Source organism: Macrobrachium rosenbergii, chromosome 17 (genome assembly GCF_040412425.1).
Source record: "Macrobrachium rosenbergii isolate ZJJX-2024 chromosome 17, ASM4041242v1, whole genome shotgun sequence".
Lineage (NCBI taxonomy): Eukaryota > Metazoa > Arthropoda > Malacostraca > Decapoda > Palaemonidae > Macrobrachium > Macrobrachium rosenbergii.
The window spans coordinates 13,226,111-13,251,342 of record NC_089757.1 but is presented as its reverse complement, the minus strand read 5'-3'; the positions used below and the strand labels follow the sequence as shown (position 1 = coordinate 13,251,342).

General features: G+C 40.3%; 1 protein-coding gene across 3 annotated transcripts in view; it reads left to right on the top strand.

Moving 5' to 3' along the window:
• Positions 1-570: 570 nt before the first annotated feature.
• LOC136847747 (dolichyldiphosphatase 1-like) overlaps positions 571-25,232 on the top strand; it is a 34,952-nt gene continuing 10,290 nt past the window's right edge. The window contains exons 1-4 of one of the 3 annotated variants that reach the window (XM_067119624.1): positions 571-801; positions 10,563-10,663; positions 14,800-14,978; positions 20,910-21,005. In XM_067119624.1, coding sequence (XP_066975725.1) covers positions 747-801; positions 10,563-10,663; positions 14,800-14,978; positions 20,910-21,005 — 431 coding nt within the window. In that variant the 5' untranslated portion in view covers positions 571-746. The remainder of the gene's footprint in view (positions 802-10,562; positions 10,664-14,799; positions 14,979-20,909; positions 21,006-25,232) is intronic. The other 2 variants (XM_067119621.1, XM_067119622.1) reach the window with 2 other exon arrangements.

The window sequence follows — 25,232 nt, the reverse complement described above, 5'->3', positions numbered from 1 at the left end:
TCCAAGTAATCATGGAAAGCAGAAGTGTGAGGGGGAAAAATAAATGGAAAGAATGAAAAATAAAGTTCAGAAACGGTCACTGAAAAAAAAAATTAGGCCAAGAAGTGCATTTTTAAGGCATCACCGGAAGCAAACAGCTGTGCAGAAATGTAAAAGGTTTCAGACATAGATAACTTAAATTTTTCATACTGTAAACAAAAGCTAGAACAATCTGGTGTTTGGATTTATGACAAGATTACTGTAAAGATAAAAGGAAACGAATCCCTTGGATTATAAGAAAAACAAAGGAAAATATAGGAAAAGTTATAAAAAAACTTTTATTTATGTTAGCCAAATTTTGTAGAAAGAAGTAAACCATTTATAAATGATACACATAAAAACAAACACATAAAAAAGGATTGAAGTTAAACAAACTGGGATTTGATCATAGCAAATGGTTTAAACAGACAAAAAAAAATATAATTATAAAAATAAAAAATAATTTATAGCATACCATCCTGTCATATCCACAAATGAAATGTTAAGACCAACTAGACTTACTAGAGGAATGCTAAAGTAAACGGGGAGGGGAGCCGCCACATAGGGAGACTCATTCCCTACACCCTTCCCTCTACTACTACTATACTACGTTTACTACTATTATGATGCCGATTTAGATTTTGATAACATTGACCATTTCTCCCGAAAGAGTAGCTCTTGTGAAAGCCTGTTGTTTTCTTAACGAATTTTTAAATTTTCCTCTTAAAATGAGCGACGTAAAATGGAAAGCATTCTCATTAACGCACGTTGAATATCCCGAAGGTAAGCCCATAGAAATTAGCTCAGCTTAGCCTAAGTTGTCGGTGTTTCTTTCCTTGTATTTAGGCAGCAGGATAATTTTTCAGCAGATTATAATTTTTTTTTGCTATAGCCAAGGTTTAGGTCAAGTCTTTGGTGTTAAGTTTGCCTTAATACGGTAAGCAGTAGCCATTTTCCACCAGAAAACTAACCTAGGCTACTTGCTATCTGCTTAATCTAAACTAGGCTACTTACTGTCAGCTTATTCTAGGTTCTTTATCACCGTGTAATTACGGCTAACTTGAAGTCCCAGAATACCCCATAATGCTATTTTAATAGGCCTACAGGAGCTAGCTTATAGCCTACTTGCATAGTCTATGACGTATAAGTGAATGAAAATGTAATAGGCTAGGCTATTGTCTAGTATCTCGGTAGATCTAAGCTGGCATTCTGCGGCGAGCCCCCCACCCCGCTCCATAGCTAATACGGCAAAATTGTAACCAGTAAACACCCCTAGGGTATGTTAGGTTGGTATTTTTAAGGGTGTTTACTGGTTACAATTTGAGGGGGGTGGGGGGCTCACCGTGGAATGCCAGCTTAGATCTACCCCGTCGTGTAGTCTTCAAAGGTCAATTACAGTTTAGTTACAGCCGGCCGACAAAATATTGCTTTAAATTCTTGTAAAGCAAGTAAAATAACATGGAAAAACGTCAGTTGCCATAGTCTAGCTCACCGCAGAACTACGGCTTAGAATTACCAGTATCTCTTATGTCATTGGAGCCTAATTACGATTTCAAGACATTTTTTTATTCTGCTACTCTTGCTTCAGTCATAGCCCTATCCTATAGGCTAGCAAGAAACTCAGGCAGCTCACACTCTGCCAGCAACAAAATTATTAGGCTAGCATAGGCCATTTATAGTTGATCACAACTTTTTATGCTTTCTCCAAACAGCATATATACAGTTCAAATGTAGAACGGGAGACAGGTGGTGTTTGCAGATGGAAACAGAACAGAAACTGTTAATCAACTAGGCTGTCATTGGTTTTGAAGTTTTCTGGTGTTTTGAGACAAGGAACAAAAACCACTAATATCATTACTTTTTAAGTTTTGAGGTAATTTAATAACTGAAATATGGCAAAAAGCACTCTAAATGATGTTTGGTCTGCTGATTTAAAAGAAAAACACATTCTGGCATATCTATCATTGTGCTAAGGAAAGTAACTGTGGATCATGAGAACATGTATGTTGGCCTTGGCTTCAGTCCCAGCAACTGCGATATTATCCTCAGATATTTTTGTTCAGACACATCCTGACCTAACCTTCCCTTAACCTTTAGGGATGGGCCAAATATATACAGGCAGTCCCCGGTTATTGGCAGGGGATCTGTTCTGATGGCACGATGATAAGCGAAAATCGCTGATAACCGAAAACTGGGGTTTTCGGCATTTATTGGTGCCAATAACCGAAGATTGGCACCGATACACGATTATCAGTGCGGATAAGCAGAAGTTGGCGCATATCAGTGCCAAAATTCGCTGGTCTTTGTCACTAGACAAGCGCCATAAAACCAAATTGCTGATAATCGAGCCTGCCAATAACTGGGGACTGCCTGTATCAAGCACACCCCCAGACTGGGCAAACTTTAAGGCTGACCAATTTAAGAAAAAAAAACACATCAATGGAAAGAGGAAGATATGCAAATGCACATGGTGTAAGAAAAAAAATTCAAAAAATTTTTCCCTACCTTCCACAGGAAGTTGAAAGTGACTATTTACAACCCTGTGCGGGCCCACTTTTATAAGACACTTGTAAAAATACGCTAATTTTACCAAGTTATACGTGTTTTTCTAATAATTTATTTTATTTTATTTTGTAAAATTATAATTACAGCTCACACAGTATCATAACAGATAAGAACTAAAATCAGTAACAAATTCTGAGTATATTTGTTGTAAAATATGTCCACTCCTGTGCTAAGCTACTGTAACTGTTGCCATAAGTCATTCATGAACCAATGAAGTGCTATGAACATCTTTCCCGCTTAATTCATCCAAATCATATGGCATGTAATATTAATACTCATATGAGTTAGCCCGTACATCACTCAAAACCTGTAATAGATACTCATATGATGATGCCCGTCCACTAAGGGTTAACCTAGCCTGTCCTAGGGCATCATGCCTTGACCTGGCCATTGAGGCTGTTAGTCAGCTCAGTAGTCTGGTTAAACTAAGGTATACTTAACTTTTCCCCCTTGCTCCAACACGAAGAGACCTCTCTAGCATGACGTTTAAAGATCTGCTCTGGTGCCAATTTTACAAAACAACAACTTGACACGTATGTGACAGACCTTTGAATGTCTTTGAGACAAACCTTGAGGCTATAATTGTAAGATTATAGGGGTTGTTTCTCCAGGCATTTTAATCTCCTTCCCATTCGGCCCTGCTTCAGTCTGTTTCTTCTCCACAACCTATGAACAATAACATATTTTTCTTATTTTTTTTTTTTTTTACAAAGATTTACCATTCTGTATATAGCCCATTTATAAATATTTAACATTTTCGTCTAGACAAGGAGCATCATACAGTATTTACATCTAAGACTGCAGGGGTAATCTGTTTGTATAATGAATTGGCACTCTCTCTGAGATCCCGTGCTGGCACAAGGCCGCCTTAATCTAACAACAACAACATTCTCTCTCTCTCTCTCTCTCTCTCTCTCTCTCTCTCTCTCTCTCTCTCTCTCTCTCTCTCTCTCTCTTGATTACTATGTAAAATGGTGATGTGGCATATGATGTTTTTGTTCTTCCAACAAAGAGAGAGAGAGAGAGAGAGATGTTTATACACGATTGTTTATTTTCTCACTCGTCCAACTTACTCTATGTTATGCTTTATTTCACATTTCCTTTATTCTTTACCTGTGATATGATATTTGTATAAAGGGTAAATGCCTCCAAACATACTGTGACCACAGAAAGTTCCCCATGGATACAGTCTTAAGCCGCTTATCCGTGGATTTAAACGCACATGGTGCTGTTTTAAACATTGGCAACAGCACCAAAATGATATGCCATGTTGACAGAAATTCTGATTCCATTTCATGTTATTGCATAAAACAAACTTTACCAACTGTGAACCTATGTAATTGACTTAGAATTCTGCATAATGAAAAAGATGATATTTGATATCTGTACAATACTGTAATGGGAGAGATGGTTTTATCTCTTGCTGTTATAGATTTGGCAGATTTGCGGAGATTAAACCACCATGGGGAGGACCCAAACAGCCACACCGGAGAGCTCATTTCATTCTGGCTTTACTATAGGAACCCCCAAATGTGATAGCATAGGCTGCTTAAAAGCAACTCAAAGTGAATTCTGTGGTGCTATACTGTGATCTGGCTGGGATGGTAGTTTGTAGTTTCACATCCCCCCCCCTCCTCTGCCCTTCCAATTGGGCAATGTTATTTTTTGGAGGTTTTAAGGCATTTCAGACAGTGTTTATCTCACCATTTGTTGATTGGAGAATAGCACCCCAGTCCATAGTATAATAGATACATTATTATAACATTGTCCAGTTTCTTTATCCACTAACTGCCATTTTAAGGCCTGCCGTAGATCTGTGAGTTGACGACATATTTATGTCGTTGATTTGTAACGGCAGTGAGACATGAAAAGTGAGCCTAATAGAGGTAGGCTACATAAGAATAGCCCATTAATTGAGCCTGTTTTGCTGAATTGAAATAGTATGTGGTAAGTATATGGTATAGTACTTTTAATCCTTGCAAAACGCATGAAGTGTATAGTTTTCTTTCGGGCAATTTTATGTTCTATGCATTTTTTACCATTATTGTTGCTGGGTACAAACCACTTGTTTCATATAAGTAACTTACCACCAAGTAATTATATTGCTATAGTTTCCAGTTATCACAGCAGCTTAAATTTTGAAATTTTGAAATTCGCGGTAGCAATACTAGTGTTTTTGTGTAGGTAAATAGCCCCACCCACTTTTGGGGAAGAATAGTTACAACATAGCTGAAGAGCTAAATTCGTTTCTGCTGGTCAGGGACTGAACTTCAGTTGTTTAAGCAGCTTGATTTTGTATTTTCACCGGATGGTTGTGTTTGATCGCCATTTTGGTGAAGTATTCCTTCGTTGGTAGCCTTCGCATGAATTACAGTTAGAGTAGGAGATTTTTTATTTAGACTTTTCCCTGATTAAGACATTTTTTGGACTATGTCTGACTCTAGTTCTACTAGTATCTGGTTTTGCAGCAAAGGCTGCAACACCAGACTGATGAAAGCCACGTACAACTTTCACACAATTTGTAGTAATTGCAGAGGACAAATTTGTTCAATGGATCTGACTTGTGATGAGTGTAGGGACTAGGATCAGGGGAAATGGAAGCTTTTAAAGGCTTACCTTGACAGACTAGAGAAAGACAGAAAGAGGAAGGCGGCTCCTAGAGCCAAAGCTAGGAGTTCAGCTAGCCGGGTTTCTTCTCGTAAGTCGGGTATTGCCGATTTATCTGTTTTGTCTTCACCTGTGAGTGTTTTTTTCCCCTATTACCAGCCCTCCTTGGGTTCCACCTACTCTGTTACCTGGCTCCCGTGCTTCCGACCCCAATGCCGTCACCAGCCTCAAAGCCAGAATAGACCAGAAATTTGGTGTGCTAGTGAATACCATGACCTGTTTAGGGGCTCTCCAGAGCAGCACCGTAGTCCTCAGCCTGCTTGTAGCTTCTGGGACAGTCCCAGACATTTTTCTCCTGAGCATCAGGTTGTGGAGCGCCAGCATGTAGCGCCAAAGCGCTCTTCCACCTCTCAGAAGTGTTTGTCTTCCGTTCGTCCAGAGGTGTCCAAGTGTCCAATGGTATCCGAGTGCCCAGTAGTGTCTTAGCACCCAGTTTCCAAACCCACCAGTGTCCGAGCACCCAGTGTTCGAGCATTCACCTGTCTGTCTAACGCCAGCTGTCAGGCATCCAGCACCACACCCTGGTCGCCAGACTCCACCGCTTCAGTTTGTCTCAGTGGTTTCGTCCTCCCCTGTGGTTCTAGATCCTTCCCTGGAGCCCATTCAACGCTAACTTTACAACATTTTGGGACTTTTGCAGAAGCCTACTGCAGTGGCACAGGATCCACTGGACTGGGCTCCCTCTCCGATTTCATCCGACAGCAAAGCTGTTGAACAGGATCACACTACTTCGGCTTACGCAGGTCTCCTCAAATATTTTTTGGTTCGTTACCCGAACTTCTTCACCCCAGCGGCCCTGACTTCTGCATCAGCTTTTATGATGAGGAATCAGCCTGCGGAGTCTTCCAGGCTTCCCAAGATAATCCTTTCCTCCTCATCAAGGAAACCTTATCCGAGATTAATAGTTGGTTATCGAAGAAGAGGGAACTTGGCAAGGCTGTCTTCTGCTCCCCTCCTTCTCGCTTGTCTAGGGCGAGATATCTTTCCTATGCTACTGGAGAAGCTCCTTCCTTGGGAATTGCTGCTTCTTCTCCAGCCTGATTGATTCCTCTTGCAGGTCGGCCTTCACTTCCGCTAAGGTTGTGCTTTCATCGTCAGAACTCAACCACTTAGTTCGTAACATTTTTAATGTCTTCAAAGTGTTCAGTTTTTTGGACTGGACCGTAGGGACCCTTGCAAAAAAATAGAAGACTGTGACATTCTCACAGGGGACTTGTCTGCGGACTGGCTGGACGTCCTCTCATATGCAGTCAAAGCCATTAGGGACAGCTCCCTGGAACTGACTACTTTGTTTTCATCAGGGGTTCTAAAACAGAGAACTGTGGTGTTCTTTCACAACCTGAGGGGTCACTTCCTCCCAGAGGTCTGCACTCTTGTTCTCACCCCTAGATCTATTTCATCTTTCTCCTCAGGCTACAGGGGAGCTTATAGCCACAGACCTTCAGAAGAAATCAACACAAGATCTCCTGGTGCAGTCAGCCAAGCTTCCCAAGGAGTCAGTCTTGCTTAGCTCTAGGACGGTCTCCCCTCTGCAACAGCAGCCCTTTCAAGGCGGCAGAAGAAGATTTCAGCCTCGCCCATGTGAACCTATGCTCAGTCAGACCAGTCAAAAAGTTCGCCGTTAGACCCTCCTCTTGCAAGTGAGGATCCTGTCCTCCGTGTTCCAGTGGGAGCCAGGCTTCTCCATTTTTGGAGGAAATGGAAAGCCAGATACATAGAGCCTTTGGCCGTGAAAGTCCTCAGAGAGGGCTACTCCACCCCATTCAAGGAGAAGCCTCCTTTTGTGTGTCATCGCCTGACAGCCTCTGCAGGGTCAGAGAGGTTTTGACAGCCTTCTCTGTGTAGGGTCAGAGAGGTTTTGACCCTGTCGGAAGAGGGTCTGTATTTAGGCGAATTTCTTTGTTCAGAAAACAAAAATTCAGAATGCTCCCCTCCATTCACCTGGGAGACAGGTGCATGGAGGACATTCCCCGAAGACTGGACTCCAGGAAGTACCTGAGGTTTGTGCTCCTTTCCTGGATCTGGGCCTTTTAATCAACCTCTCAAAAGTCTGTATTTAGGCTAGTCCCAACAGGTCATGGAGTAATTCTCTTTTGGATCTGGATGATGATCAACCTGCAAAACTCTGAGTTTTGGACCTTTTAGTCCCCTAAGAGTCAAGTCATGCCCTCGGACAGTTTGAAGTTTCCTCTCTCTCCTGTCCTGTTCAGCCAACGAATGGATGAGTCTGCTGGGCACTCTTTCATCCACTGAAAAGTTCGTACCTTTAGGAAGACTCCACATGAGAGTTCTTCCTAAAGGCCAATTGGAATAGAGAAACTCTTCCGGACTCAATCATTTTTCCCATCACACCAGAAATCAAGGAGGACCTTTGGTGGTGGCTATCAGAAGGAAGACTTTTAGTGGGGAAATCTCTTCTTCCCACGAGCCTCAGCCTAGCCTTATACTCAGATGCATCGGATCTGGGTTGGGGAGCTCTTCTGGAGGACATGGAAGTTTCTGGGACGTGGTCCACAGGGGAGAGGAAACTCCACATCAGTGTAAGGGAACTGAAGGCGGATTCATTTGGGCCTCCAGTTGTTTGCAGCAGCGAACTTCAGCAAGACAGTAGTGGTCCATTCCGACAACACGACCACTCTGTCCCACATCAAAAATCAGGGAGGTACTCACTCCTTCTCCCTCTACGAAGCAGCAAAGGATCTCATTCTTTGGGCGCAGGAAAATTGCATCAAGACCGTTACATGATTCATCCAGGGCAAGCTGAATGTCCTAGTGGACGATCTAAGTTGCTGCAGACAGGTTCTACCCGTGGAGTGGATGCTGAATCTGCAGGTGTGCACCGACCTGTCGGAGACGGTTGGGAAAGCTTTCAGTAGACCTGTTTGCAGCTTCGAGAAACCATCACCTCCCATTGTTTTGTTCTCCAGCCCTGGACCATCTGGCATGGGCAACGGATGCCATGCTCCAGGAGTGGTCAAACCTGGATGTGTATGCCTTCCCACCATTCAGCATAGTCAGGGAAGTTTTAAACAAGTTTTTCACCCGCAGCAATACTTCGATGACCTTAGTATGCTCCATTCTGGTTGCTAAAGGAGTGGTTCCTGGCCCTTCTTAGGCTGTTAATGAATTTCCTAAGACTTCTACCACAGCGACCAAGTCTTCTCAGACAGCCGCACTTCCATTGATTCCACCAAGGCTTATCCACTGTTGCTCTGAAAGGCTTCAGACTGTCAGGAAACTTGTCAGAGCGAAGGGCTTTTCAAGACCGGCTGCAGAGGTGATTGCAAAGTGTAGACATCAGTCTTCTTCTAAAGTCTACCAGGCCAAGTGGGCAGTCTTCTGCAGCTGGTGTCAAAGACATAACGTCTCAACTACTGAAACCTCTATAATGCAGATTGCAGACTTTCTGCTCTTCTTGAGGGCTTCTTGAGGTTTAGCAACATCTACCATCAGAGGATACAGAGCCAAGCTAGGGTCTGTGTTTAGACACAGAGGCTTAGATCTGTAGGCTAATCTAGATGTTAGCGACTTAATTAAGTCCTTTGACACAATGAAGCAAGAGAAGACAGTTTTGGTTTCCTGGAACCTGGACGTCGTCCTTAAATGGTTCTTGGGTCTTCCGATGGAGCCTCTTCACTCCTTCTCTTTCTGGGATTTAACAAGGAAAACCCTTTTTCTTGTTTCCATGCTATAGCCAAGAGAATTACAGGCAGTCCCTGGTTATCAGCAGGGGTTCCATTCTGATGGCGTAATGATAACCGAAAATCGGCTCTTTTTCGGCAATTTTCAGCGCTCATCGGCGCCAAAAATCACAGATTTTTGGTTATCGGCGCCTCTGTCATCTATGTATCAGCACCAATACCCAATTATCAGCGCCAATAAGCAGAAATTGGCAATTTTTGTTGCTAGACAAGCCCCGTAAAACCAGATCGCTGATAACCGAGCCCTCCGATAACCAGAGACTGCCTGTAGTGAGCTACAGGACAGAGATAAGAGAGTTGGATTCTCTCAGGGAGATACATTCTGCTCCTTTACACTTGGGTTTTTGGACAAGAACAAGACTCCTTCCAAGCCCTGGCCCCATTCGTTCATCGTCAAGAACTTGACAGATATCCTTGGCCCAGAAGACCTTTCTATTTCAAATTCATTACCATTACTGAGTGTTTTTGAGTAGAATATGTCCATATATCCCACCTCCTGTCAGTGTGGCATTGAGCAATGTAATTACTTGGTAAGTTACTGATATGAAAATTTATTTTCATAATAAAATTAAGTTTCATATATACTTACCAAGTAATTACAGAATTGGATCCCTCCCTCCTCCCCTCTCATGGACATAGGGCACAAGCGAATTACGCTCTTCAGCTGTGTTGCACCTATTCTTCCCCGAGAGTGGGTGGGGCTATTTACCTACACGAAAATACTAGTAGCGCTACCGTGAATTTCAAAATTTCAAAATTTATGCTGTCACAATAATTGGAAACTACAGCAATGTAATTAGTTGGTAAGTATATATGAAACCTAATTTTATTAAGAAAATATAATTTTTGTTTTCCTATTCCCTCTATATATCTAGCATTATGTAAAAATGTAACTGTTGCTTATTTTGTTTTTTAACCAGTATTGACCATTGTTGTATATTGCAGACTTGCTTTTTTGTATGCACCACCCTTTTATGATAATTATTTAAAGACCACAGTAGGAAATGGGTTTGGTTAAGGGAAAAGGCCAAATTTGCAATAAAATAAAACACATACACACACACACACTCAATTGCAAAAGCAGGCAGAAAAATACATGGTTTATTTTTGCAATCAGTAGCATGTCAGTTAGAAAAGAAGGCCAAAAAAGCTTGAAAATATGGCACTGGTAATTAATTGGATACTGTACATCCTAACACAACATGGGCAGTGCATCTTACATGCTGAGCCCACCACAACACTTCCACAACCTTGCCTAGAAAGTGTGGCTACGCCCAATACTGGCATACATCCTAAGCTAGCATAATGTACCACATCCCATCATGTTGGAGGGAACAGGGTTTTCCTCTAGACTACCATATATCTTACTGCATACCCCAATTGTTTTTTAAAACAGTCTTTTGTACTTGAAAACTCAGATTTATTATGTCTGGTTCTTTGGATGTTTCAAAAGAGACTCACCCATTGTAGTCACCCCATGGTTTTCAGAATTCTTTGTATATTGGATATCTTACCTTTTAGCTGAACAAGTCATTCCAGGTGTTAACCTTAGTTAAATAAACTGTGTACATTTTGAGACCTGTTTCTTTATTTTTTTTTTTATATTTTCAGGAGATAGAATAGGACAGCTCTTAGCAATCAGCAGCTTAACACCTTTAGCAATAATTGTTGGATTTGTTACACTGATTCTCTTTAGAAGGGATCTCCACACAGTAAGTCTCAATGTTGAATTAGTTTGAATTAAGGTTTGTGTACTATCATTGAATTCTTAGTCTTCAAGCCATAACTGTGTTCAATATTCGTTTCTGTAACTGTGTTCAGTATTTGTTTCTATGAAAATACAAGCCATCACCTCTTATGTAGGAGTATTCCTCAGTACAAGCTGGAATCTTTGGTTGCAGCTTGGTAGCAAGTTAGTTAACTGATGGTTAAGGATGGTGAGTGGGGGAATTCCCTTCACACATCTGCCAGCACCAAGCATTCTTCATCAGCTGCCATCTGATGTTGATGTCCCTGGCTAAGCTGGGTTGTTTTTACAAAGCATTTTTATATTTGTCAGTGAATGGTTTTTCATTGTTGTTTTGTCCACTTTAATGGATGGAGAAATTGATGTTGTGAGGGACTAGGGTGTATGTATGATCTCTTCATGTCACATAAAAATGTACAGTAATTGCATTTCCTGTAGGGGTAGGACATGTAGTTGTCCCTCCCCTCGTAAACCTGGCCATACACGTACATGACTGGCGTGCTGATTTCATAGCAACTGGCACGAACTAGTCAGTCTTTAACGTGTATGGGGGGCTATTGATGCCAGTCCTGTCGAGATTGGCCTGTCCCGTCGCCCTTTCAGCATGTTGAAATGACTGGTGCGTCTTGCACGGGCCAACTCCTTTTTACATGCTTTTATTTAACTTGACTTCTGCGTCTGTTTGTCTGTCTGCCTGTTTGGGTCAAATCTTGCAACTCAATTTTCGACCTGTTCCCTTCGTCCCATGGACTTGAAATTTCCCTCTCCCCTCCCCCTTCCAAAGCATGCGATCAAGTGTTAATTTAGCTGTGTCCTCTCCTTCCCTCCTCTTCCCTCTTCCATCCCCTTCCTCCTCCTCTCGCCCTTCTCCTCCCCCAGCACACGATCAAGTGTTAATTTAGCTGTGGCCTTCCTCTTCCCTCCCCTTCCCTCTTCCATCCCCTTCCCCAGCCATCCCCTTCCCCTCCCAAAGCACACTGATCAAGTGTTAATTTAGCTGTGTCCTCACCCTCCCCTTCCCTCTTCCATCCTCCTCCCCCTTCCCATCCCCTTCCCCTCCTCTTCCCTTTCCCCCTTCCAGAGCATACTATCAAGTTTTAATTTAGCTGTGTCCTTCCCCTCACCTTCCCACCTCCCTCCCCCTTCACTCTTCCATCCTCCTCCACTTCCACCTTCACTCCCCTTCCCTTCCCCTTCCCCTTCTTCTCCCCTTCCCTTCCGGAGCACACGATCAAGCGTTAATTTAGCTGTCCACCCCTCCCCTTCCTCATCCATCCACCTTCCCCTCCCTCACCTCCCACTTCCCCTCCACTGCCACCTTCCCTTTCCCCCTTCCCCCCCCTTTCCTCCCTACCCCTTCCTCCTCCACTCCCTCCCCCTCCTCTTTCCCCTTTGGCCCCTTCCCATTTTCCCTCCCCTACCTCCTCCCCTCACCTCCTATCCCCTCTCCTTCCATCTTCCCTCCCCTCCACTTCCCCTTCCCTCCTCTTCCCTCTTCCATCCCCCTCCCTTTTCCCTTCCTCATCCCCTCCCATTTCTTCTTCCCCTCACCTTCCTACTCCCCTTCCCCTTCCCTCTTCCCTCCCTTTCCCCTTCCCTCCTCCTCCCCCATAAACAGATATCAATTTCGTTAACTGCAGTTATATGTCTGTTACAATTTCTGTCAAAACTAAAAAGTATAAAATTAAAAAAAGTTTTAAACATACTTTCATTAAAATGCACTATAATGTGAGCATTAATTTTTGAGACACCAGGATTTTCTTACAATTAATCATGTCTAACAAAAATAAAAGCATGGGCACCAAACCTGGAAGGAAATGCTACAAGAAAAGAAATAATTTTTTTTTATTTCTTGTAGCATTTCCTTCCATGTTTGGGGCCCACACATTTATTTTTGTAGACATGATTAATTGTAAGAAAATCCTAGTGTGTCTCAAAAAATTATTTTTTCACTTTTTATGCAGTTTGATAAAAGCGTGTTTTAAATTTTGTTATATTTTTTTATTAAGACCTAGGCTGATGGATAAAAATAAAATCACTTCTTTTTTTGAATATAAAATATAATTCCTAACTTGTTCAATGATACAGACATAAATATGAACGTTTAAGGTTCATTGCGCATGTCTGTACATCTGTATTTGCATCCATTTTGATGTGTATGTGAAATATCTTGCTATACTGTACGCTAACAAAACCAACTGAAATACAGTACAATAAAGTGTCATTAAGTACTAGAAAAAGATGAAATATACAGTAGTATAAAGGAGTATAATAGAATGAAAGGTCTCTGAAGGCATCATCAGTCATTCTTAAATAATTTCTTTTCTCTCTTTCTCAGCCATGACTTCACCCATACTTTACGCTTTTTCTTGCAAATTTCATATTCGTATTCGTCATTATTGCACTAATCTTCCTTTACTTGGTGCCATGACTTAACACAATCTAAATCAAAGGGTGGAAACTCACTATCAAGACACTACAGGACTGACAGGAGCGCGGCCACTACATGTTCAGCTGCCCTCTCGAAATGTGCCTGGAGCAAGTCATCTGCGTGTGTGGGCAATACCCAAGAGGACTGGCACGCACGCTAGTCCCAGCAGGACAAACCCGATGCCAGTCGCGTATGTGTATGGCCAGCTTAAGGAGAGTGTCATGTGGTCTCCCTCCCACCTTAAGGGAGACAATAAAATACACTCCATACAGGGGAAGAGAAGAAGGATAAGAACCATTCACTAGCATCCTTGGAGATGCAACTGCTTCCCCTGTGACAGTGCTAAATCTTTCTGGTTCCTTCCTCCATGTCGTACCTATCTCTGCACCCTTTACCCATACAACTCTAGGCTACCCGGGCTGGTCTTTCTCCTTAGTGGGAATTCAACGTATGTACACAGCTTCCTACCACTTATTCCTACTGATTCGTTTAGTCTCATTCCTTGAATAGTTGTTGTTGATTGAGTGCAGTACTTGCAGGTATAGCCTTCCTTAAGCATTTGGGAAGCTATCTTTTGTAGCATTCCTTGATCTCATAGCTACAGCTAAGGAAGGGACTTTTCTGTTCTTGTTGCTCCTGCATTGTCTGCTAAAGAGGTTACCCTGCTTGTAGTGGTGGTACTACATGTGGGAGATAGCCCCAGCATCAACCACATCTTCAGCCATGATGAAACCTCTTTCTTTAACCAGTCCTTCCACACTGGAGGTAAGCAAGGCATGAGCTATTGGTTAGAGGAAGAAGCACAGGTGCTGTTTATCTATCTCTTCCTCTTGTTTATTCTCCTCCCTGTCTCCTTGACCTTTTTCCTTAGGAAGAAGTCCTAGAAGATCCTTCACAAGAAATCCCATAGGACTTCAAGTGAATGCTGAATGCTCTTCCCAGTCTTTGGGAGGTGGATTATCCACCGTAGGCAGGGCTGCCACAGGTCTCTCTGAAGCATGCTAGGTATCCCATCCCAGCCCACTCTTGAACAAGAGGACTGCCCTTGACTCTTCCACTCTTGTTTTGCCTGAAACAATGGGTTGAGCTAATACTACCATCTCACTTTGTGCATTCATGGTCTCTGAACCATATGAGCACAGGCAAGAAATCTACATGTGATAGATCTCCACTTGGGTGCTCAGGTTTTGACAGAAAATAGTCTCTTGCTATGGGACAATCTGATAGTGAGCTCGCCTTTACTCTAGACACCCTCACTCATGCTCAGGTCTCTACTGCTCTGACATCCCTGTGACAGATTATAGGAGTCAAAGCTTCCGTTGCTCACTTGCATGACAAGGATCATGACATTCCAGGTGGTTTTCAACTTCCAATCAGTTGACAGAGACAATATCCTGCCTAAGGAGTGAGTCTTGTACATAAAAGGCAGTGGTTTGTGTTTTCATAGGAACAAAAATTTTTGAAGTAATTTGCCATTTTCTTAATTACCTTGTTTCAACAACTGGCTCCAGCTTACGCTGATGAGTCCTCCTATATAAAAGACTATGGTTTGTATATGTAGAAAAAGTACAAATTACTTTAAAAATATGTAATATTGCTACATGTTCTTTTTATGATTAAATTACAGTATTTAGTATTATTTAATTAGCATTTCTTTATACCTTTTTCAGATAGTATTTTTTGCTGGTGCTCTTTTAAATGAAGCAGTAAATTTGGTTATGAAGAGAATTATTGCTGAGCCCCGTCCTTTAACTCGGAAGGGCTTATATACAGAACATGGTATGCCATCCTCACACTCACAAATGATGTGGTTTTTCTCTTCATATTCAATCCTCTTCCTAATATTTAGGTAAGGTATTAGTCATTCAACAAAAAATGAAAAATAATAATTGAATTAAAGTTTGCACACCAAATTCTAGCCCATGTTTTACAAGAGTTGTAACTTTCATGTCAGGTAGTAAAGTTTTCCTCAAGGATTTCAGCTATCCTCATAATCAGTAGTTATTGTACTGGTTCTTATATCTTCCACTTTGAAGCTTCACAAGGGCATATGATGGTTAGTTGCATGTTGTGAGGTGGCAGGGAGTCTCATAGACAAGTAGCAGTCTGATCTTCTTTTGTTAGAAACTGCTGTTTAGGCTTTGGGATAGATACTGGAGGGCCATATAAGATCACAAAGACAAACCTAGATAGTCTTAGATCTGTCCAGCAGGTTCTTATCAAAACTGTTTTTTACATTAGCATCAATGGAGAAGTCAATGTGGAGTGTTATGTGGAAGGTACAATCACTACAATTTCACCCTGCCAGAAATTGGCATTTCTTCAGAGATCAGTAGATGAGAAGTGTTTTTTACTGTCTGATAACACAACTACAGCCCATATCTGAAAAATCAAATTGGCCCCAGACTAGAGACCCCATGTGATGTGTTAATATCCTCTAGACATGAAGAAGCAGAGGAAAACTGATGATTCTTAGGTTCGTTGTGGGTAGGTAGAATGTGATCTAGTTGCAATAGACAAAATTTCTCTGCTAAATCAAGAGTATTTAATTTTGGAAAATATACTGTATGTGACTGGTATGTATTGAAGCTTGGAAGAGAAACACCTTGACCTAGTATAATAAGCTGGTTTTGTATATCTTTGCTCCCTACTCTAATCACACTATCTTGTTACGTGAAAGGACTGGTAACTCTAATAGCTTCATTATAGCCTTAAATGAAAGTGGTTTGCTAATGTTGCATACCTGGTGCATACCAGTGAATTTTTATGTAGCCCCAAGTGATGGCATCATACCCACTAACTTTAAGAGTGGTTTCATTGCAGCATCCAAGCGCTGAACCTCCCTGATTGCTTGTCATCCTGCTTCTAGTCTTTCTCTCTGTTGCAGCTCATGCTTTTAAAAATCTCATGGGATTATTGTTGAAGTTAAATTTTTCTCTGTATTAAGAGGAAATTTTATACCCTGATCTTGAGTCTGCAACTAAAAAGACTTCTTGTCCTTTGTCAGTTAAATTGTCAGAAACTGCTTATCCTGTAGAGGTGGCTACTCGTCCCACCGATGCTCTTAGACGAAGGTCCCTGTCAAACTCCCCTAAACCTGGGAGGAGGCAAACCGTAAGTCCAAGGGAGGTCAGTGGGGTTTCCCCACGGGCAGTTGCTCCCTCAACCGAGCTTGTTCGAGATTCCCAGGACTCGGCAGACAGCTGCCAGAAAGGCATCCATATCGGAGTTCATGCCCTTTCATCAAGTGATTCGGATTTGGGATCTGACGAATCCAAGTGCAAAGCGAGTCAGAAGTGTAGCTGGCTCTTTAAAAGTGCATCCAGGGCCACTGGAAAGGCTGATATCCATGGTTGAGTCTGATTTTCCGATCCCATGCAAGCGGACCAGAGATCAGAGATCGGGATTAGAGCTCCAAACCATCATGTGGTTTTTGGGATGGTCCGTCTAATGCGTTGCTGCAGTGTCTGTGTCAGAGCATCAGTTTTTGTCACCCAAACGGGTCTCTAAGAAATACGTAGATCGTGCTCCAGGATCCAAGGGATCCGAGCATCCAGTGGGATCCAAGGGATCCATTTAGTGGGATCTGGAGGATCTAAGTACATAGTGGGATCTTAGGGATTCAGGCATTTAGTGGGATCTGAGGAATTCAGGTATTTAGTGGGATCTGAGGGATCCAAACGCCATCTTTTCCCTGGCCCCGTTCATTCACAATCAACGGTTTAATGGACATTTGATGTCCTACGGACCAAGAGAGAGCTCTTTGTCCAGTAAGAGCATCTCCTAACCTCTGGTGTTCAGTTAAGGATCCGGCCTGTCCTTTACCCAAGAACCCATTGGCGTTCTTCTTGAGAGATGTGATTTCCGAGTCGCACATTAAAATTCAAGAGGAAGACTTGCCAATTTGCAAGGTTAAAGCCCAGGAAATTAGAGCAGTAGTGACATCGCTTTCCTTCAAGCGGAATTTATCCCTTTCTGCAATATTGCAATCCACCATCCGGAGGTGGAAGTCAGTGTTTGCGAATTTTTATCTATGTGATATTGAAACTGTTTATGAGAACTGCAGTACCCTTGGCCCATTATCCATGGCTGTTGGGGAAGGAAGGATAGAGGGTATTCTTACATTCCTCTATCCACTCACCTTGAATTTAGGTTGTCAAGTTTTGGAAAGTTGGGGGTACTGAGTACATGGAGCATCCATCATTCATTGTCTTGTTATGAATGGGTTATGGTAACTGGTTTTTTATATGGTGTATGTGTAACTTATTTTTATGGTCTTGGTTTTAATACTGCACCCAGAGCAAGGGCTTTTGTGTTTTATTGCATGCTTTGGCAGCCATCGGAGTACTCCTTGGCTGCAAAGCCCCACTGATGTAGAGGCGCCTCTGGCTTCACTTCCTTGCCACTACGGTTGAGATGACCCAGGTCAGAGGCAGTATCTTCCTGTTGTAGCTCTCTCACCAGGTAGGTTACAACAAACATTTTACCAATGTTAACTACTTAGTATTTCAAAATTCATCTCCGTTCATGAGTGTTTTTCAAGTTGTACATACCCACGCATCCCACCTCCTGTCAATTTGGGATTCAGCTATGTAGTTACTTGTAAGTTACTTATATAAAAATGACATTTTTATGATAAAATAAAGTTTTTTATACTTACCAAGTAACTGCATGATCAGAGCCCTCCCTCCTTCCCTCTCATGGGCATAGGGTGTAAACGAATTGGGCTCGTTAGTAGTGTTGTACCTATCCTTCCCCGAAAGTGGGCGGGATGAGTTACCTTCACCAAAATAATGGAACGCTACTGTGAATTTTCAAATTTAAGCAGCCCATAAATGAAACATAATAGCTTTATAGTTACTTGGTAAGTATATATTAAACCTTATTTCATCATAAAAATGTAATTTTTTTGCTCTGTTTACTGAAGGGATACAAGTTGCTTAGAAAATTCTCTCCATTTCATACAGGCTGTTTCCACTCTACCTTTCATTCTCCCATGTCAGTATCTCCTCACTCTAACTGTCCTTTGTCCTCCCAAAGAACAGGATTATTCTGTCTCTTCAAAGTCCTGCCCTTCCACCACAATATGGTACACCATCTGCTTGTCTTCACCATTTGCTCATCATGTATATTTTGAGTGATAAAAGTTGCTTATTCCATGTATATCCTCTAATCCTTAGTGTTTCGATGACACCATCTATTACATTTGGTACATAGTAAAGAGTTCACCATTCACCTTTCCCACAGTATTTACATGTCCACATTTCTGACTGTACATTTTCTATTGCTGCTTTTGGAGTTACCATAATTTTCGGTTTGCTTACATTAATTTTCTTCTTGTTTCCATTCCACATTGACCCTTTTCTCTGAGAGTGCTGTTAACACTTGGTCATTGGCACTCATTTGTAGCTTCTACTATTGCTGTGATATACAGCAGAATATTTGAGGCTGATCCACGATAAACACCAAAATTTATGTCTTCAGTTTAGATTTTGTGTTATTTTACAGTAACATCACTATTGTAGTGCCCATGCAATTGCTTCTCTAATACCTTCTCAAGATCCATAACAGTCTATGGCATTCCACAACCTTTCCTCCAGCACCTTGTCAGAAATTTTTGTAGCTTACGCAAGCAATTTTATTCCACTTTTCATATTTCCAAGGCCCCTCTTTATATCTTCAGAGACTGCATCATCTTCAGATATTGCAGTCTCTAGTGGTATCCCTGTCGTAGAAATATAGTTTTAACGAAATTTCTGACATGCTTTGTAAGTTGCCTTGACATTTGTGTGAAAAAATGTAAATCAGTGGTATGTTGGCATATACTCAAAAGTTAATTCCATTATGGATGTGTTATATATCAAAATCTGTTCTGTTGTAGGAAATTTCAAATTTTCATCAACTAATAAGTTTTAGACTGTGAAGAAATAAGTTTTTTTCCTTGCCAGGCAAGGAAGCATCCCTGGAGGAAGGCCTCACCATGGGGGGTTGCAAGGCTTCCTAGGGAGGGGTCCTTAGATGAGGGGGGTCTAGTCTCTCCCCCAAGGATGTCTTCCCAGAGGGCCTACCACCCCCATTAGGGAGGCCCCCCTCCATTGCTGCTCTCCCAGGAGGGAGGCAGGGCTCTTACCAGGCTGAAAAGCACCCTTGTAAAAGAAAACCCAGATGACTGAAAAATTTGGTCCATGAAACCTCTCAAAATTGTTTTATGTAAGACTGGGTAAGGAGGTAATAGATGTAGTGTGGGAGCTCATGGAGAAAATTATAGGCAAAGGGGACAGATATACTGTGGGAGCTAATAAAGAAAATTATGGAAAAGGAGGGAATAGACACTGTGGGAGCTAATAAATTATGGAAAAGGACATTATGCCAGAAAATTGAGTGCGAATGCACTGATACCAATATTTAAAGAGAAAAGACATAGAGAGTTGTGAGAACTAAAGAGGAATTTCATTAATGAATTGGTACAATTAATGAAGAAGTGCAGAGGGCTATTGAAATGGTCTTTATCAACCTAGAAAAAGCATATGATAAAGAACCTAGACATAAAATATGGAAAGTTTTAAGGGAGCAGGAGGCACCAGAAAAATATTTTTAAGAGTAAATAGTGAAATGTATAGAAATGTAACAACTACTGTGAGTACTGTTGGGATGAGTAGTAGCCTCCAGGTCAAGGTAGGAGTGCATCAGGGATCAGTGCTGAGCCCCCTTCTTGTTCAGTATCATTCTGGATGTAATCACCAAGGATGTAAAGGAGGTGCTCCTTTGCTGATGACATCATTTTGATTGCAGAAATAAAGAGGAGCTGTGGAGAAAGCTAGATGGGTAGAGGTATGTAAAGGAATGAAGATAAGTTGAAGACAGAATGTGTGACATTATGGGTTGGATAATGACCTGCCAGCTGCAATGAAGCTGAGAGTTTTCAAGTATCTGTGTTTGATAATAGATACAGTGAGTTATATGGATAAAGGGGTTAACCATCAAATTCAAGCCAGGTGAAATAATTTGAGGGGAGTAACAAGCGTACTTTATGACGAGAGTCCCTACTTGGCTAAAAGGCAAGGTATGTAAGGTGATGGTAAGACCTGCTATATTATATGGGCTAGAAGTGGCACCCCTGATGGAAATAAAACAAAATAAGTTATGTACCAGGAAGATGTTGCACAGATGGATGGAGTAATGAGAAGAGATACGATAAGAAACGAATGCATCAAGGGATCAGCAAAAGTCATTGAGTGTCAAAAAAAGACCTGGAGTCAAGATTGAGATGGTTTGAAGACCTGATGAGGAGGGGAATAATGAGTGACATGTTGCAGGAGAGATTATGAAAGTGAAAGTGCTTGGGAATCAAATGAGAGAAAGGCCCAAGAGAAGATAGAGAGACTTTATTTGAGAAGAGATGGGAGAAAAAGAGAGGGCACAAGATTGAGGCAGCTTGAAAAGCTAATTAAAAAAAGTTACCCTGGGTAGAGATTAAGCTGAGAAGAAATAAGGTTTTTTTTGTTTACCCCTGATATTTTAAGGCTGCAATCATTAGGTCATCATAAGCAGTAGGACGTACAAGTAATTAGATTTCAGACTATATTCACTTCATCTGTTTTTGTAATGCAAAGATTGCCAGGTATTGCAGTAGAATTGTATAACATTGTAGAGACTGCCTAGCCCATTACAATTTAGAATTTGCATGTAGAACATGGTAAATAACAAGGGAAATTTCCTTGTCATATTCATTATTGTAGCAGTCATGACTTATCTTGCTATAACTAATGATATTCCTCAGGTTACGCCATATAAACAGCTCAGGCTTAGAGCTGATTTGGAAAGTTCTCGTAGCTTTGAGTCTTATTGCTACAGCTGTGGTTGTTGCTTATTCAAGGTAAGTGTATGAAAATTTGGTGAATTCATTTCCATTTCTTTTGTAAGTGTTTTATACAGTGGTACTGTATATGCAGTTGTTTTCATTTAGAAGTGGCTACTGTATTTGTTTTTATACAGTTCATGCTTTACTTTTTAGTCTTAAATTTTGTCTAAATCTTCACTGTTATTTTCATTTTTTGTGTAAGGCTTCCCAAATTTTGTACCAAGCTTACCTTTTTGTAGTAAAGATAATTGCTTTACACACACACACACACACACACACACACACACACACACACACACACACACACACACACACACACACACACACACACACACACACACACTGTCTTCAGAAGAATTATAAGTCTTTTAGAGTAAATTCCTGATTATTGGACACCTGCTCATTAGATGTTCTCATAGAGTAGGCATCATTTTCTTGCATACCTATGTAGTTCTTAAACTCTCTGCCTATGGGCTTGCAGGCATCTGTTAAAAGTTTTTAGTACTTGTTGTCATTATTAATACTATTAGCCACTTAAAGGTGATGATAAAACAGTGGTAATGCATTTATAAACAATCAAGAATGGTAGGCCTTCATCATCATCCAGATTTTTATTAATTCCAACATGGCCACTAGGTCACATTTCTAGACTGGCATTTAGCTTGTGTGAAAGATTTGCCCTTAAATGAGAGGTGAAGACTATAGCAAGTTTAAGTTAAGGATGGTACACATGTGGGAAGAGACCAAAAGTAATGGATGAGAAGTAAAATGCAGAAAGCAGTGCACCTGGAACTGAAAGGATACTTCAGAGAACCTTTAAGACCATCTATACTGTATACCACACAGTGCATATTGTGACAGTAGTCCCTTGTGGCTGGCACCAGCTGTGAAAAGAGAGTTGTTTGTGATAATTTAGGTATTATTACCAATATTAGTAGCCACTCATGGGTGCTGTTATTAATTAATATATGGACATTTAATAAACATTTAAAAGTCAGAAGTTGAAAGAAAGCTTATATTGTATAAAGGCCTAGTTCACACAATTGAAGAGCTACATTTACTGCACTGCTTATGCATTTGCCCATTTGTGCAGAATGCATCTTTGTATTATCCATTAGCATGATTATACAGTAATTGCAATGAGTATTAGTGAAAATATGATCAAATTTTTGTAGCATAAAAGTTCTTTTTCTTAGTATGTCAAGTTTAAGAACTAATTTTTCACTATTCTAAACTTAGCAGTTGTATGTCAAGTTTAAGAACTAATTTTTCACTATTCTAAACTTAGCAGTTGTTTATCAATCACAATTCACCAAAGGAATCTTTACTACATTCTGTTTTGGAATAGAATAAATTGTTGCTCATTTTGTTATTCAACAATACAAGTTTTGTTGAAGACAGAAATAAGTTTTTAATTGATTGATAGTATAAAGTTTAAATCTTTAAATTTGAGAAAATGTTAGGTAATGTGTTGTGTGAAACTTGCTCATTTTGTTTATTATTAATGAAACTTATTAGTTAAATTTGAGAAAATGTTAGGTAATGTGTTGTGTGAAACTTGCTCATTTTGTTTATTATTAATGAAACTTATTAGTTCAAATGCACCGTATATAGAATCACTGAAATTTTGTTTTAATCAATACCCATCAATCATATATATGCCTTCCATTTGGTGTCCTGAATGTTCCCAGGTTCATCAGTCTTGTTGAACAGCCAGAAGTAGCAGTCCCGCTACACATGCCACCTGGAGCCCCAGGTATATCTCAGGAACTTGTAGCACTTTTGACATCTCTGTTCACTATTCACCAAGAGTGTGTACCTCACTTATGATGTGTCCTTAACTTACTATGTGTATTTCATGTGTTATGATCATTTTCGATTTTTCCTCTTGTAATCATTTATTGGGGCTGTTTGTTATTTTAATGCTCTTAGTAAGTAAAATGAGTAAATTGTGGCAGGAACTAATCAGTTGCTGGTTTTGTCATTTTGGATTGTAGGCTTCATACTGTACAGCTTTCAGTGAGTAATTAATTTAATTCCAGTTGTGTTCTCAGTGATTTATACATAATTGATACTTTTTCATCAGTGGGCATTTTTTTGGTGATGATTTTACAGGTTGAACCTTTTTCATCAGGAATTATGTGGATTGGCAACTCCCATGATTTGGCACATTTTTAATCTGCCAGATAAACTTTAATTCTTAATTCTATTGTTGGGCAACTCCCAGGTTCTGGCACACTTTTTGAATCTGTTTATGCTGATGATACAATCCTGTTATCTTCATATATTTGGCTGTACAGTATTTAGTCCTTTGTGATGCATCCAAGTTTATTTCTCCCCAAAAGGAAGGATTTCAAACATGAATACTATTACCATTAGCATCTGTGTTCACGAAATGCTTAACGCTAAAAAAAAAAAAAAATAACATCATTGACAGACATGGAATGTACATTTGGCATATGGCAGCCTCTCATATTTTACATTTTAATTTCATATTTCATATGATGGTGTTTCTCCTAGAATGGGAAGAAAGATGTTGGCCAAATTAATGAATTGATAAATGAATCTGTTATATATTCAGTAAACTTTTAATTCCTCTAATTCTTTATCAGTAATTGAGTGGAATGTCTCAAGTAAATAACTTTTCTATGATTAGAATGGGGGAATATTTCCCATTTTCTCAACATTTGAATATTTTTTTTTATACTTTTCTAAAGTGGTTTTCTGTTAATTCAATATACAGGGTGTTTCGAAATTACAGCCCTCCCCCTCTACAGCATAAACTAAAATTGATATGGACAAAAACAAAAGTAATTCAGAACAGGTATTTATTTAAGTTTTCCTCTCAGTATTTAATATTTTGTGTGGCCTTCATCTGCCTGTACCACAGCCTGCATTCTTGAGGGGTATGATGTCTTTTGACTCCTGAGAAAGGACTTCAGGCCTTCCAAGATTCTCACACTTTTTGCAATGACAGTCATAAGATTTTTGTTCCAGTTTCTTTTAACAAAGGATTCATCTCTTTTAATGTATTTAGCTATCCAGGAACGTGAAATGAAGGATGCGCCATCATGCCTGGCCTCTCTGAAGGTTATAGCCCGGATTCGGTCAATCCATCCGATTTCCTGCAAGTCGTTAGCCATGGCTGTATCTAACTCCATCACTCAGTCTGAAAATACAATGTAAAATGAAAAATAGCTTAATAGAAACTTAAAATAATGTACTTGGAGATAGGCTATAGCAGAAAACTTCATAAATTTCCATTTGTTCTGTGGAGGGGGGGGCCTCTAATTTCGAAACACCCGGTATTTCTTTTTCTTAATTTATGATAATTTGGTTATTAAATGAATAACATTTCATACAAAATTTATTAATTAACTGTTAAAAGATAACTGTTTTCTCAGTAACAGTGCATTTGCTGCCATATTATACTTGATGAAAACCGTTCATGAAAGATCTATTTATAATACATGCAAAACAAATGACCAATTGTAATGATATAAAGAAAGAAAGAAAACAACTATGAGAAAACTTGACCATATTTTGAAATGTCCACTGTGGCAGAGTTCTTTATATTTGATGGACAACAATGCACAAGTATTTACAGATAAAATGCAGCTAACAAAATTATCTTAAGTGACCACTTTTATGGTGAGATTTGTAATGACATTCATGTTTCACTGAAGAGTTTTAGCCAACATCAAGCATTTCCCTTTATATACACGGCAAAATTCATGTATGGTTATACAGTTATTATGAAGCAAAAGCAATGAGCTAAGACTAAACAGTAAGTCACCAAGATTTTTTCAAGAAGAGGCAGCCATCAGAGTGGCAAAATTAAAATTGTAGATGGTAGACCGTGCACTAGAAAAGTGGTGGAAGCTCTGATGTAATGAAGGTTTCAGCAATACTGGGAAGATGCTTATCAAGCAGGTGAAAAAACATTGTTTGGAGGCATTAATGGTAGTGCTATGTCATGTTTTAAGCTTGGTTTTACCTTTGAGAACACAGCAGTATGTATGTGGAATAAGTACAGTATATGGATCATAAGGGGACCCCTTAGGTGTCTTCAGGTCAGTTTCTGTAGTCTGGCAATGGTGAAGCCCCAAGTTTGCCAGATTAAAAGCAGTCCAACTTTTATTGGTTTAGTATTAATGCTAGCAAGCTAAATAGCCGTTAATTATAATTCTGAAAGGAGTTCTTTTTCATGCTGACCACTTTTTTCTATTGTTTACTGTACTC